Raw genomic sequence first — 15,487 nt, forward strand, 5'->3', positions numbered from 1 at the left:
ATTATTTATTATACTGATATCAAATCAAAGAAAAATTAGCACATTTATTACCCTACTGAGTTTTTAAGGAAATAAAAGATACCGGCTCAGTTTTTCAAGGGCATGTTAACACGCTCGTTGGTCATTTATCTGCGCAACTACCATGGGGTTAATTAACAGATACTTGTTTATTTTGCGGCATCACAGTATTAACATTTGAGGTCAATTTCCTATCACTTTAATTGGCCAATTTTATTAGCGAATCGTTGAATTTGTAAGACTCGTCCAATTAATGCCAATGTGACAATAGCTCCAACCCGTTCCTTCGGTGCGAAGCTATAGATAGAACGGCGGACCAGTTTATCAATTTGTTTGACAAGAGTTCACTCCCTCAATTTTTCGTTTCCGGTTGCGTACGAATATATATTTTTTCCTGGTAACCAGTAACATAACAAATATAGCTGATATTTCATTCATTCGAACATTTATTAAAATAATAAGTCTAGAATATATAAATACGATTACATTGGATTTTTATAAGTAATATAATAATCAAATAGTGTGTACCAAATAAAGATATCTCAGAACTATATTTTAGCAGGTGCTTGCGTAGGTTTTAGGTTGTGTACATCGCTTGAGTGACGCGTCCTAAACAACAGCAATGTGGGAAATGTAAAATTGTTATATTTTTACCAGGATTTATTTTTTTCCTTTGGATTACACAAATCAAAATGTCGGACGCAGTTATCAAAACTGTCGGAAGAAAACTGTAAGTGGATAACGTTTTATTTGCTTATGCTACATACTTTTTGGGATGATGTAAAAAATCTGATAAACTTGCTTTTGATCTTTTATTTGTCCTCACTCCTGGCCCTAAACTCCTAATACCAACGAAGTTAACAGGGAGTTTAAATATTTGTTGTGTTGACAATTAGTATATTCATCTCATATTTAATTTTTGGAAGTCTAGTTCGAATAACTTTTAAGCAGGTCTAACTTTTAACCACAAATCCTTCAATCCCTACCTTTCAAAGTTACATATCAACAGATACATATACAGCACATGCCGTTCACATCAATAAATATGAAGCACATGTACAAATGAAAAATTTAAAGCAACATGTACATCTTATAAGCTAAAGCACACACAGTGACATATACATCAAAGGCTTAAATATATATACAGACAAAGCCTAAAATAAAAAGAGCAGATCAGCATATTTACATAAAACATGCACTGTATAAGCAATAAAAAACTTAATTCTAATTAAGTGAAAACTTACAAAAAATGCAAAAAATAAAGCTTCTGTACAAAAAATATAGAAACACGTACATCTACAAAATGTACATGTAAACAGCACAGTTTAAGCACTAATTTCTGTTATGGCTTAAACTGGTAACATGTTTTATTTGTCCAGTTTGTTTGAAGTATACCTAAGTTAATACAATGTTAGTAAGTACATTTTATTTAGAGTTTGGCATATATATACAAATGTATACATAATAAGTTTTTAACAGACAAAACATGTGCTCGGTTGAGCGTGTAAACCAACTGTTTTTTTTGCTGTGCATATTCTGATTTTGTACAAAAGTATCTACTGTGAATTCAGAATTTATTGCAAAGATTTTATTATTTCGAAAAATGCAACAGGGTTATAATCAAAACAATTTAAAATCGCATTTGGAAAATACTATTACCAATTAAACAGGAATTTTCTCAATATTGAAAAAATGAAGATCACATTTAGTCTAAAATGACAAAATCGCATTAATAAATGCACACAATAATTCCTATAAACATGATAAAAAAAAAACCTGTTTTACCTGAGTCTGCATGGTTCTAATTAATAATATATATGTCGAATAGTTTAATAGATACAATGTATATACAATGTAAGTTAGTTTGCTGTTACAACAAATGGTATTGGCATGGTTGGTGAAAAGTTTATATTGAAGCAATCCTTGTAAAAATTTGGGGTTCGGGATAGTAGATAAATGATTCATTATAATAAAGATTATATATTTATGTTTATTTTTTTTGTATTCTGGATTCTAGGTCTTTTATATTTGTATATAAATATTGATCATATGTGTGTTTGTACAATGTTGCTTCAATTCATGTACATTCTTTTTTTTCTCAGAATTCAAAAAGAATGTATTTTATGTGCTTTTGATACAAACAGCAATTACAGAGTACACATTTACATGCATATTTTAGCTGTGCATGAACTGATTTTGTGTCATGGATAGATACCCCATATCCTTTGTTTTTCTGTTATCTAAATGTTCATACTATAATAAATTATAAATATATATTATATTATTTTTTATCTGAATTTCAGAAAATATTATTTTGATGTGAAAAGATTAGAAGATGGATTTGATTTATCTGGAGTACACAGTCCACAACTTGATCATCCCCCATTAAAATCTGTAAGTTCATTAACAATGTACAACAATACCTTGTATATATATACATGTAGGTATAGTCACGATACAATGTACATTTTCTACTATTTCTAGTAACATTTTGTGTAATTTGAACCATTTGTTTGCTGTAAAATTTACGCTGAGAAATACAATCTTTGATTTAATTTTTCTACAAGTAAAAATACAAGTATAGTTCCATTAAAATATTAGTGTATTACAAATTGTAATCATGGTAGTACTAGTAGATTTAAAATTTTAAGAAGAAAAACATTTAATCAGTTGATGATAAGGAAAACCTGGTTGTAATGTTTTTTTCTTTCCAATAGTAATTTCAGTCATTGAAATTTTGATTAATTATATTTTAAGATTAAATACATATAAGATCTTGTTTATTTAAGTAGAGCAGAAGTTAAATTTGCACATATATGTTTATATAGGTAAATCGGTAATGAGATGATATTTTAAATAAAAAAATATGGAACTTAGTTTTAAAATCCATGTTTTACTTTACAATATATTCTTGGAATTTTGTGCAACGGAGAAATTCCAAGTGTACATCATCTCCCCCTAACTTGTTCTTGATAGATTTGTATAGATCTTTAAAGGTCAAGATCACTGATATTACAGAATTGTTACACATTTTTCAGGTGAAAAATAAGCAATAACAGTACATGTTTACTTGTCTATCCAAGCATACCAGTATTCTGAATAAAATTAACCTCCACATATATTTTCTCTCAAATAATTTGTAGTTCAGAGAGTTTTCTTTTTGTACTTACATTGTAACCTATTTTGTTTCTCTTTAAACAGCTTAATGAATATCAATTATTGTCGCTAAGACTTAAATTTTCAAAGATTTTTTTTTTGGGGGGGGAGGGGGGTGTGAATTTATTTTACTTTTACTAAAGATTCATTTCAATACAATATATATATGGGATAGTTATTTTTGTTCATTTCACAGATATCGGGAAAAGAAACATTTAAATACTCAATGAGATATGAGTGTTATTTTGAAAAGTATACATGCATTAAATGTGAAATGAATATTCCTTTAAATCAGGATAGGTCTTGTTTGAGAGTACAATGTAATTGATGATTTTATTTACAATGTTGACAAAGTGTATATACCAAGAATTACTGCTTTTTAGCATGTTTCTTGTAAGTTTGATTGATTAGTACAACAATCATTTGATTAATAATAAATATTTGATTACTCTGAAGATGGTATCAGAAGTTTGTTCAGATTGCCATCTTTGGTAAGACTGTGGATACCTTATTGATTTTGCCTCCTTTTCGGGCTGAACTTGTTTTAAAAAATGTGTCTGACTTGTTTTAAATAACATTTGCATTTTATAAAAATGTTTTATTTGTTTTCAAAGAGACCAACACTGCAGTATGATGGACTGCATGACAGAGCACTCAAGCATTACTTCAGCTTACCAGAAGTTAGAGTTAGACTTACAAAAATGGATTTGGTGAGTAGTACAAACAGAAATCTTTCTTATATTAAAAAACAAATGCAAGCTAAGGTCCAGCTATTTTTAACAAGGGGGTTCCCAACCCAAGATAAAGGGTGGTTCCAACCATATGTCTCCATTCAACATGTTCAAATGTATTTATTATAAAAAAAAAACCGAGGTGTTGCCCCTGGGAACTGCCACTGCAAATGTTTCATTAAGATAATTTTCAAGATATTAAAAGTGACATCTGTTGGTGAAATTTGCCCTTTTAAAAAAAAGATGTGCATTATCAGATATGTTTTTATGGTCACATTTTGTTTCTCCCTTTGATTGACTTGATCCATTGGAATTGTGTTAGGCTGTATTTTTGCTTAAATGGTTAATCTTTAATAACATAAAATAACTCATCCTGCAACCAGTATGGCTTTTACTACAGGTGAAGATTTTTTAAACAACCTATAGGCCTAATTTATGAATACTATCTTTTCCTTTGAAACAATTTTTATTGGCCAATTCAAGCCAAACTACACATATGCAATCTCCTACAAATGAGTCTAGATTAAAAATTACAAACAGGAATTTAATTTGCCACTATGTAACAAGTCTGTAACTGTCTCTTGTGAAGTGTTGTCTCATTGGGAATCATACCACATCTTCTTTTTTATATTAGAGTACTTTGAATCAGCATTACATTTATGTTTTTAAAAATGTATCCATGCAAAACTGCCCCTTTTGTGTACAATTATGCCAATGCCAAGAGAGAAATACAGCCGCCTTTGTGTTAAAATGTCTTAATGACAAGACAAATAAAGCTTTTTCCATGGATTTTGGATGTCTAGGTTTCATTTCATAACAATGATGATTTTATTTACATATTCATAATTGGTAATTTACTGTAATAGATACATGTTCTAACAGACATCATATATCCTGGTAATCATAAAGTGATTCATGGAAAAGACATGTATTGAAGCAATTTATTTATGTATTTAAATGTCAACTTTATTGATTTTCAATTACTATATATATGTTATGTTAATTACCTCTAGTGTAAAGAAATCACTGGAGAGTCTAAATGTTATTACAAAAAAGATATTTCAATTCATAAAATTACAACTACTTTCATAATGACAATTTTCTAAACATTGTTGTTTACAGTCAATGTATATCATATATACCATACTGAAAAAAATCTTTTATCATCTAGGATCAAGCCAAACCTTTGTCAGTTAGCATGTTGAAGAACAGAATGTTCATAAACAGTATAAGTCATACTGTGTATATGTAATTTCTAATATCAATTGTAGCATTACCTTTATGTTAAGTCTATAGCAGACATGAAACCCCTTGAGAAAATGTCAGAAGCCATTTAAACATTTTGTTTAAGTAACAATTACCCACATTTTTTTTTTTTTAAATGGAGCACTCACTTCCATTTATTCATTGCACCATATTGAAGCATAAGAAAAGTCTAACAAATCTTGCATACAACAATTCTGCTTTAAAATTCTCTATATATTGGCATGCTAATAGTAATTGTTAATTTTTAAATCCACATTACAAAGGAGTCATGCAGTGTGAAATGTTCTTGTTTTTTAATTTCAAATTTTCACTTCCTGTTTACCTAAACTTATATTTTCTAACAATAGTAACCACTTGTGGAATTTTTGTCACAATTTTCTTAGGAACTACAGCAATCTGTAATTATCAGTAAGACAGTTGCACCCACCAATCAACATCCAAATGATATCACAACCTTCAACAAAGGTCAAACTAAGATCTAAACTATAAAGGAAGCTATGATAGCCCATAGTTACCAAATCTCCATTTTAAGTCAATAACAAAACAGGAAAAACAGATCAAACATAAATACAAAGACAGATGTTTGAGTTATAGTGAACTATGTTTTCCTGGTTATTGAAAGGTACATGTACATCACACAAGGAAAGACACCTTTTTATTAACTCTTAATCCTAATAATTTAATTTTGGATGTAACGCTTGTTCTGATTGGCTGTCAAAGTTTTGTCTATCAGCTCAAAGACATAATTTAGTCCTGTGACTGTGACGTCATCAACATTTTTTGTATTATATACTCCGGTTTAAAATGGAATTTAGAACTAAATAATAAGGAATGACTGTAATATTTTTTCTGTCTATTTGAAATAACATAAAAAATGTGGTGCACACTTTGAAATAACCCACTACACAGGTTATTCAGTTTGCACCACATTTTGTTTATGTTATTTCTTCATAAACAGAAAATTATTACAGTCATTCCCTAAATAGAATAATGGGTAAACAAAATAAAAAAAATACTTTTAAATTTATGAATATAGAAATCAAGACCACCCTCCGGCCAGACCCTCATTTACAACGAGGGTAAATTTTTGCAGTGAGGATATATTTGTAGACAAAAGGATTAAAAATAAAACATTCAAAACTTTTTAATTATCCAGAGTAAAACTGCTACATGTATAATCAATACTAGGATTGGATTTCATTATTTAGAATTTTAGTCCTGCTCCGAGTTTAAATCTGAAATCAGTTATTTTCAAAGGATGTCACACCAATATTCAAGTAGATACTAATCGACATACTATGAATTTTGACATGAAGATTCAAATTTATGTTTTATTCTATTGACATAAATTAGTTTTCTACACAAGTTTAGATGTAAGGATTTAATTTGATTTCAAATGTTTGTGTAACTGATTTGGAAAGATTAATTGAAATGATAAATATCAATGATTGCCTAGATTCATGTACTCTGTATATCAATCCACTCCAAACTGTTTAAAGAATAGTATGCTATTCCTAACGTAGATACCTACGTGCATGTTCCAACGATTACTGGAATGAGAATTGTTTTGTTGTCACAGACAGCAAATAAAAACATGCAAGAGTACAAAATGTTTTAGGTAAAATTATTTTCAATTTAAACATATTAATCTTGTATGATGATTAGATATATGTACTTTCAATACTGAGAGAATGTAGTTATTGAATACTGAAAAATCATATTGGTTACTGTTTAGTCCTAAAAGGTGCATATGATTATGATCAAAGGGATGTGTGGGGGTGGGGAACTGTCATTGAGACAGCAGTCCAACAACAAAAAAATCCCAATAGATAAGGGTGTTAATAGAAAAATACATGTACTAGTATTGTACAGAGTAAATATCCATTTCAACTTTTACAATGTATAAATGGCTTGATGTTCTGCAGAAAATGTCTCCTGGTAGTTTATTTGATCCTTGTCTTTTGTCATGCATTAAATTTCGTATTAGAAGACTTTCAATTTCATATGTAAATTATTGATTGTTGTCAAAGGTTTTCCTATAGTCACATGTATATATAGCATTAATTAATGAATATTAATGATAACTGACTAAGTCAGGACTAGCAGTTGTCTTGATCTCTGATGACTGTCAGTCTACTGGAAAAACAGTAATGAAAGTGTTTTTTTCTTGACTCCAGACAATGGCAAGGTTCCACAACCAAATTATATAGTCTGTTATCTATTGCTGAACATTAATAATGGTTCTTTTGTTGTTTAGTTTCCATCTTACTCAAACTCTACATTGTCTTTATTAAATCTTATTTAAACTCTTTAGTAATAAGATAATTCAAATAAATTTTATAAAAAACTGAAGTAGAAACTGTAAGGACATAATAAAATATAGTAATATCATATTACCTATAAAATACATTATACAAAATGAAGAGCTTCCCATTGACAACTGGTTTTTTATTTATTAAATCAAGGATATTTAACTGCATGATTTATTAGAATTAAAGTAATCTTTTTCAAGTATAATAAATGACTGAAATGTTTAGGTTGTTGCTTGAAAGTTGTGTGTTTGTTTAAAAGTATTTCTTTACAAATATTTGATCATCTTTACAAAACTACTCTAAACAATATTGTCAATATACCCTTACAATATAAGATATCATCCATTTTCAATCCTTTTCTCTCCTGATAGTTTTTGTATTGTTCATATCTATATATATCTTGATAATATGTCATATGAACATGCAAACTCTTTAAAAAAAAATGTTATCTTCTATCATGATTAAAATTTGTTGTAAGTTATACTGTAATGTGTATGACTTGCAATTGTTTTTATTCTTAAGATTTTTTGTAAAAAGAGCGACTGTACTCAATTTTCACACTCTTGTGATAATTTTTTCTTCAGATAACTATACATTGACAGGTTACCAATAGTCCTTAGTAAGAGGGTTCAGGTAAATATGTCCATTTGACAGTTGTCATATTAATGCGATCTCATTGCTAAACTCCTGTGTTCATCTAGTATGACAGACTGCACATGCTGGTCTTAACAGGTGAACATATTAGTCTTTTTTTTTTTAAATTTAGAAATATATGTAAATTTGTACAAAAAATTTCAGTCTAGAGTGGGGCGCTCATATTCGCCGTGGACACAATTTCGCCGTTTTATGATTTTGAGGTGTTAAAACTTCAAAGGATGGTTGAAATTGAAGAAATATGCCGGTAAATTATTTTTTTACAACAAATATGATAATTTTAGAAAATGAGACCAAAATTCGGCACTTACTGCAAAGGACCGAAAAACGGACAACGATTTTCAGCCAATTTCCTGAATGAAAAAAATGATTTCAAAGAAGTATTTCTTTAGTAATTCTTTGACTGATTGCCCTAAATTTCATTTTTTACACCTTTCAAAAGTCTGCTATTCATCTATAATGAAATTTTTTTGATACATATTGTTTAAAGCTGCAGTTATTTGGTTTTAAATAGATGTGTAACAACGGCGAATATGTGTCCCCTGTTGACAAAACATCAGGAAATTTCAAACACCCTTTAATCCGACATTTCAAATGATTTTTGCATTTGAAGTTATCTTCATATAGAAATATCAGTATACTTCAAAAACATAAGGACCTGAACATAAACTGAAGAAAACATGGAAAGATATGGCGAAAATGAGCACCCCACTCTAGCATTTGTCATCTGGCCATGACTTCAATTTAAATAAAGATTTCACTGATCCCACTTTTCATCTAGGTTAACCAAAACTTGTATAAATTATGTTCTTTATGATACCTGTCATCCAGTCATTACCACCTGACCTTTGCCTAAATTTCATTTCCAGTTCATTGTTAAATTTGCTTTGGCCATTATTATATTCAAGTTAGGCTTTAACACTATAGTGTACAGGTTTTGTGCAAAACGTTTTTTCACCTAACAAGACAATCTGCATAGCTACATGTATGTAGAATATGTACTGCCACTTTATAAACCATTTATTCTCTTTAATACAGGGAGAGGAGTTTGCCAGAGAAGAATATGTAAAGGGAAAACTGAAGAAAACTATGATACGATATAATTTTCTGGTATGTTGATTATAACTTATAAAAAAAAAAAAATTCAGTAGTTAATTTTATAGGCTAGTATATACATGTAGATGTAGAAATATATATTTAAGTTTTTATGGCATAATTGAAAACCATGTCAAAATACAGTTATCTCCCCTTGAAAAATTAAAAAATCTTAAATGATGAAAGAAGTCTTACAGTCTTTGAATCTAAATGTACATAAATAAAGATTGTGATTAATTCTATGAAATATTGGCTTTTTTTCATGCAATTTCTTTTGATCATATTGAATAGAATAGCTAAGAAAACATATATAGGTATTTATCCATCTATATCATATTTCTGTTTGAACATCCTGATTTAATACATATTCATGATATTGAACTGTCAGACCTTTACAGTATGTTAAGCTATATTTAATTGTACTTTTTATCAATACACTAAGCAATAAGAATGAATATGTTCAATAATTTCTCACTTACAAAAGATTATTTCGGAAGTGTATACCATTAATTCAATAATAATGACCCAATATAATCAATATGGACGTGGTAAAATTATTATGCCCTCTTTGTTGATGATCATGAAAGAATACCTTTTATAACAATATTGAATATTTCTGGTGAAAAATTAATATTTGTCTCTTGGTTATGATCCTGTGCTTTAATGTAAAGGAAACCTTATGTCCCCTTATCATCTAGTCAATAAATGTTTCAAGTTCAGTCAGTGGGATTCTTGTTGTTAAGATTCAATTTTGAAGTACATTGTACTTGAACATTTTATAAGAGTTTATTTTATTTTTTAGTTCCATTGTATTTTTCTTTGGTATATATTATTTACTATATATAGTATAATATGACATCTAGTGGCAAATACTTCATACTCAAAACACAATAAAACAATTAGAAATTGTCATTTATCTCCCCTTATAAATCCAAATCTTTTAATGATTTATCTTATCTGAAGTATAGCTGAATTTTAAAAAGTGATATAACTCTGACACTGAAATTAAAATATTAATACTTTTTTGTATAGAATTTGAGTTATAATCTAATGTGATTTAATTTTTAAACCATACTAGGGGAACCTCCAATAATATTTTCATAAAGCAAGTTTCCTGAAGAAAAAAATGTGCTTTGTAGAATCATCCTACAGGGGTTGAACTTAAGACTTTGGCAATTGTAGCCCACATAAATAGTCTTATAAAATAAAGGCAGAAATTTAAGTAGCCCACACCAAATTTTAGGGGCCATTGGCGAGTGGGCCCCTGCTAATTTCAAACCCTGATCCTTTAAATAGTAGGGCATCACATAAAGGATATGTCTAAGAAACTAGAATAATTTGACAATCAGTTCTTGACAACTTGCACAGCCATTTTTATTATGTTCTTCTTAATGCTTTGATTGTATATTCTATTGAAATATTATAAGATAGCTTTATATAAGATTGCTTATTTATTAGCCTACAGCACAAGATGAGGAAGTTTTTCCTCGGAAAAAGCGTGTGAAGTCAGCTGGGGTAATTACATTGTGTTTGTGGTGTGATGAATGAAATGCTTGAAACACAAAAGTCTTGTTTTCTAGCACCATGAGCAATATGCTTTATTCTTCCTTTGTTAGATGTATCCTCACTAATGCCTTGTGTTGTACAGGAGATAATCCCTTTCTCTGTGAAGTGCACTAATTTATTTAAATTTCTAAGCAAACACATTTTGAGCATGAACGAGGATGCTTTAAGATAACTTTAAAAAAAATTGCATGTTGCATCTGAAAAGGAATGGTGAATTAATTTTGCAGCTTCCATTGGACTGAATCAAGATTGAAATATCTGCATTAACAGCTTAATTTACTATTGCATGTCTTCAAGAAACAATGCTTATTGAAATTTATACTGTACATAGCTTAAAACATCTACCGGTGCATGTTGATAAGTGATAACTAAAATCCAGTTAAATATCAATGGTTCATTTCAAAGAAAGTCTTTATTGCTGGAGACAAAACCCTTTTGTAATGCATGTCTTTGCATTAGTATAGGCAGATTGGCTTAGTATAAAGAGATTACTTTTTCATTCAGTGAACTACTTGAACATTATCTTTTCATGACTATGGAAAACTTTGGATTGCTATAATTAACAAATGTGTGTTCTACTTTATCGAAGTTTTTTTTTTCTCTCATCGAGTATGAATTGTCTTAAGCTTCCATTTTGTCACAAGAAAAATATTTATTTTTTTTGTAAAAAGGATTACAATTTTCACTGTTTTAGCAACCTTGAAAAAGAATAAGCAAAAACATGTTAATGGTATTTATTATGGTATTTATTACAGAGTCTGACATTTCAGCATACAATATATAATGCACTGAGGTCAACATTTTAAACAAATAAATGTCATTATATGTGTCTGTTTTTTCTAAAACTAGTTTTTTTCTAAAGGGCAAAATTTTTTTATTTTTGAAATTTTGAAAGAGATCTTCTTGCTAAATGTAATATTTTGTTGTAATTATGTGATGTGAATATTGGAACTTTTGCTATTTTCAATTTAGCATTTCTACATTTTTCCAAGCGTTTCCACATAAAATATCAATATAAAATATATAATATATACATGTAGTATAATCATATTTTTTTGATTATTTTTTTTTAGAAAGTTCAGTGAACTAAAACGGTTTTTGATGCTTAAAAAAAGTATTATTTTCATAAACATATTTTACTATTTATGTCATTCAAAAATATAAGTATGAAACAGTATATTTAGCATATGTATAGAAAAAAAAAGGATTTATTCTCTTCAATTTAAAATTTTAATGATAGTCATGTTTGTTCTTCTTTAGCCGTCTACCTTACCTGAATACTGTTACATAGATACTAAAGATGGGAGGAGACTGAAGAAAGAAATGATAGAATTTCAATCCTGGTATAAAGATCAACAGAGAAATAAGTATGTCAACTTTCTATCTATTGATGAGAAAGCTATTGTTGAAAATAATTTTACTGTGATAGCTATGTGGTAAATGAACCTAGTTCATGGATTTCGTGTATCATTTATGCCTTGAAATCAAAATTGGAAGCTATGAAAGTAAAAGGTACTTTCACAGAATGAACTTCAAAAGAGATTTTTTTTAAAGCAAATCCATCAAAAAAGTTTCTCATGATAAAACTGACTGAAATATGCCTCTTTCAATAATATTTTCTGTTTCCCCTTTATTTTGGGGGAGGGAAAATTATAAGTCTTTTTTTGTCAGTTTTTTTATTGTCTTTTTTCATCAAAAAGGTTGGTGAATTCAAAACATCCTACATTGAATAAAACTTGACAGAATTACTTTTTACAATGTGCTGCTATAGACAAATCATAGTTATGTGTAAATGTGTGATCTCCTATGAGGCCATAGGTAGTTCACAGTGTAGATACTATTCTGTACGCTATCCGGAAGTCGCGATTTTCGAAGCGAGGATTTCAAACTGGCTAACAGAACGGTTTTGTTTTGGTGCTTTTTTTCATCATTTGTTTACTCCTATATCTATTAAGTGCTTTGCACATCTTAAAAGTATGTATAGCATCATAAATATGAGTAACTGTAACAAAAACATGCAGTAGAATATGAAATATACGTGTGCATCACGCCAACTTCATAGAAAAAAGTGAAATCGATTGACAATTTTGCTCTTGTAGTACAAAGCAACTAATCTTTTATTGCAAATATTTGCATCAGTTTACAGTTAAATATATACTGTTTCAATATTCTTACCGTATTTAAGTAGAATGTTCGTATTTCAAATAAAAAATATGCTTTCCTTGAGGATTCCAAAATAAATTACTGTACGATCAGTCTAAAACTGACTGTATTCTAGAAGCGATTTCAGATTTTTTGTCTGTATGACCAGTCGTGATTTTGAAGAAGAAAAACCCGGCAATTTGAAGGTATATACGTGACTAAGTGATATTATGATTGTGTCCATGGAACTATAACGTGTAAATTCTTTCATCAGACAATTACAAATATATTTCTGATGATTTTTGTAGACGGCAAAATAATTATATTTTTTTCCCGTCAGTCTTACTTAAAATCAAATGCCTAAAAAGCAATACATGATTCGCTTGTGGACCTTTGTGTCGTTGCAGTTATCTGTTTAACGATTACATTTTTAAAGACTATTTACACCGTCTGCTGTTGACAAATTGGTGATAACATACATCAAGCCTGTCTCTTTTAAAATGACAAAAAAATAAATAGAGAAAGCTTTGTTTAAAAACTTTCGGTATTGAGGAAAGAATTAACGAAATTATACCCCGCCACTTCTATAGTCCATGTTTTGGAAAAAAAATAAACCACCAAAAAAACTAAATTATAGGGGCACAGGGGCATCATTTAATAACGAATATGAGGAAGTTTTATTAATATATGGTAAGTTTTTGAAATTTGCGTATAGTAAACGGGTACCACCCAATAAGGTAGTGGAAAAGTCCTTATCATGGAAATAGAAAACTGGTGAATTTTCGAAAAATCAAAATAAGAGGTTCACAATTGAATTTAATGATAAGGAATCTGGAAAAAAAAGATTCATTAAGTTATGACAAGTGTCTGAAAGAAGTGTAGGATATAAAATAGGTTCGCCCAATATAAGGTTATGACAAAGTCCGTATTTTAGATATAAAAATATCAAAAACATTTTTGCCAAAAATTCGAAATAGAAGGTCCATAATACGTTAATTGATTAAAAATGAAGCAATTTTACAAAAGTTTAACAGTTGGTTTTGGAGGTCAAGGTTGGAAATACCTGATGGGTGCCCCCATATAATGCAATGTTCAAGACCGTATCTTGAAAACCCATAAAAGATTTTTAATAAAATTCGAAATACATTCCGTTTTTTTATATAAATAAGACCGTTAATTTTCTCGTTTAAATTGTTTTACATTGTCATTTCGGGGCCTTTTATAGCTGACTTTGTGGTATTGGCTTTGCTTATCATGTGTTGAAGGCCATACGGTGACCTATATTTGTTAATGACTTTTCTCCTGGATTGGACCTCCTCTCTATTTAAAAATGTTTGGAAACCCCAATGTAAATTAAGTGGTTTATGAGGAGATGCGCTTACAAAACCGGCGAAACATGTTGTACCTGTCCAACGGACGAACGGAAAGACAGACTTCATTACCACTATAAACCACCGCATTACAAAGTGGTGTACAATTGAGTGTGAAAGAGACAGATCTACATCCAAAACAAAGTGAAAGAACTGTGATCAATTAAAGGCTACAGTACGGCCTCGATTGTTTGTAAATACATGCATTTTTATATAACAATTAAATAAAAATACAATTTTAAGTATAACAGAGGACATTTTTGAATTTTATATAAACAAAAAAACCTTTCTCTTATTTCAGCAACATTCAAACATCCTTATACTTAATGTTGAAAGTCGAGTACACGCTATCAAGCTAAAACATGTTTGATAAGTTTTCAGGATGTGAATTAATTAAAATATATTTGTGTTATTTAGAAAAATGCCATCTTCTAATGTATCGTAAATAACTTTGAAATCACCACTAGAATACAGTGAAATAAAGACTGATCATACAGTTTCAAAATATACAAGCGAGACTGATCGTACAGTGAGAAATTCAAACAAGTGTAATTTTCTTATTTCTGGCTTCAAAGATCTGGCTGAATCTTTTACCACAACTTTAAATATACTTTATTTAGTAAATTAAGTCTGGTTCTTACGTTAATTTGTACAGTAAGGGTGCAAAAAGATTGTTTTTAGGTTCACCGACTGATTTTTCTTAGTGATGCACTTGAAAATCTCTTGATTAAGGCAAAGATACGAATAATGAATGTGCTAAATTTAATTTTAAACCATTTGTGAATATAGATGTCAGCTGAATTAATCATTAAAGGGAAACTTCGCAAAAAAATCAAAAATTGATATTATGTCCATTCTGTATAAAAAGGCTCAAATTTATAGATATTAAAGTTTTATTCCGCTAGATAAGAGATCAACATCGATTTTAAAATTTGAGTATCAATTTTCTACGCTCCGCCATCTTGTCATCTTCTACGATTATAATCACGATATGTCTATAAAACACAAAGGACCAAAACTACAGTAACCGATGTAGTCGTAATTGCGTGTCGATATCTTGTCAATCGTACGATTGTTTTATCTGACTAACTATAAACTTGATACGGAAAATGTTCTTATTTTTTTTTAAATGACCATTATTATATATCTGTTATTTTTAAACTGTTAATATTGGAAT

General features: G+C 29.3%; 1 protein-coding gene across 9 annotated transcripts in view; it reads left to right on the forward strand.

The window, feature by feature from the left end:
• The first annotated feature begins 364 nt into the window (after positions 1 to 364).
• The window catches only part of LOC139489542 (uncharacterized), a 42,703-nt gene continuing 27,580 nt past the window's right edge, over positions 365 to 15,487 (forward strand). For 3 of the 9 annotated variants that reach the window (XM_071276056.1, XM_071276055.1, XM_071276061.1), the window contains exons 1-6: positions 375 to 748; positions 2,322 to 2,412; positions 3,789 to 3,884; positions 9,176 to 9,247; positions 10,691 to 10,747; positions 12,059 to 12,165. In XM_071276056.1, the coding sequence (XP_071132157.1) occupies positions 711 to 748; positions 2,322 to 2,412; positions 3,789 to 3,884; positions 9,176 to 9,247; positions 10,691 to 10,747; positions 12,059 to 12,165 (461 nt within the window). In that variant the 5' untranslated portion in view covers positions 375 to 710. Of the gene's footprint in view, positions 749 to 2,321; positions 2,413 to 3,788; positions 3,885 to 9,175; positions 9,248 to 10,690; positions 10,748 to 12,058; positions 12,166 to 15,487 lie in introns of all 9 variants that reach the window. The other 6 variants (XM_071276059.1, XM_071276057.1, XM_071276062.1 and 3 more) reach the window with 3 other exon arrangements.

Source organism: Mytilus edulis, chromosome 9 (genome assembly GCF_963676685.1).
Source record: "Mytilus edulis chromosome 9, xbMytEdul2.2, whole genome shotgun sequence".
In the NCBI taxonomy this organism is placed as follows: domain Eukaryota; kingdom Metazoa; phylum Mollusca; class Bivalvia; order Mytilida; family Mytilidae; genus Mytilus; species Mytilus edulis.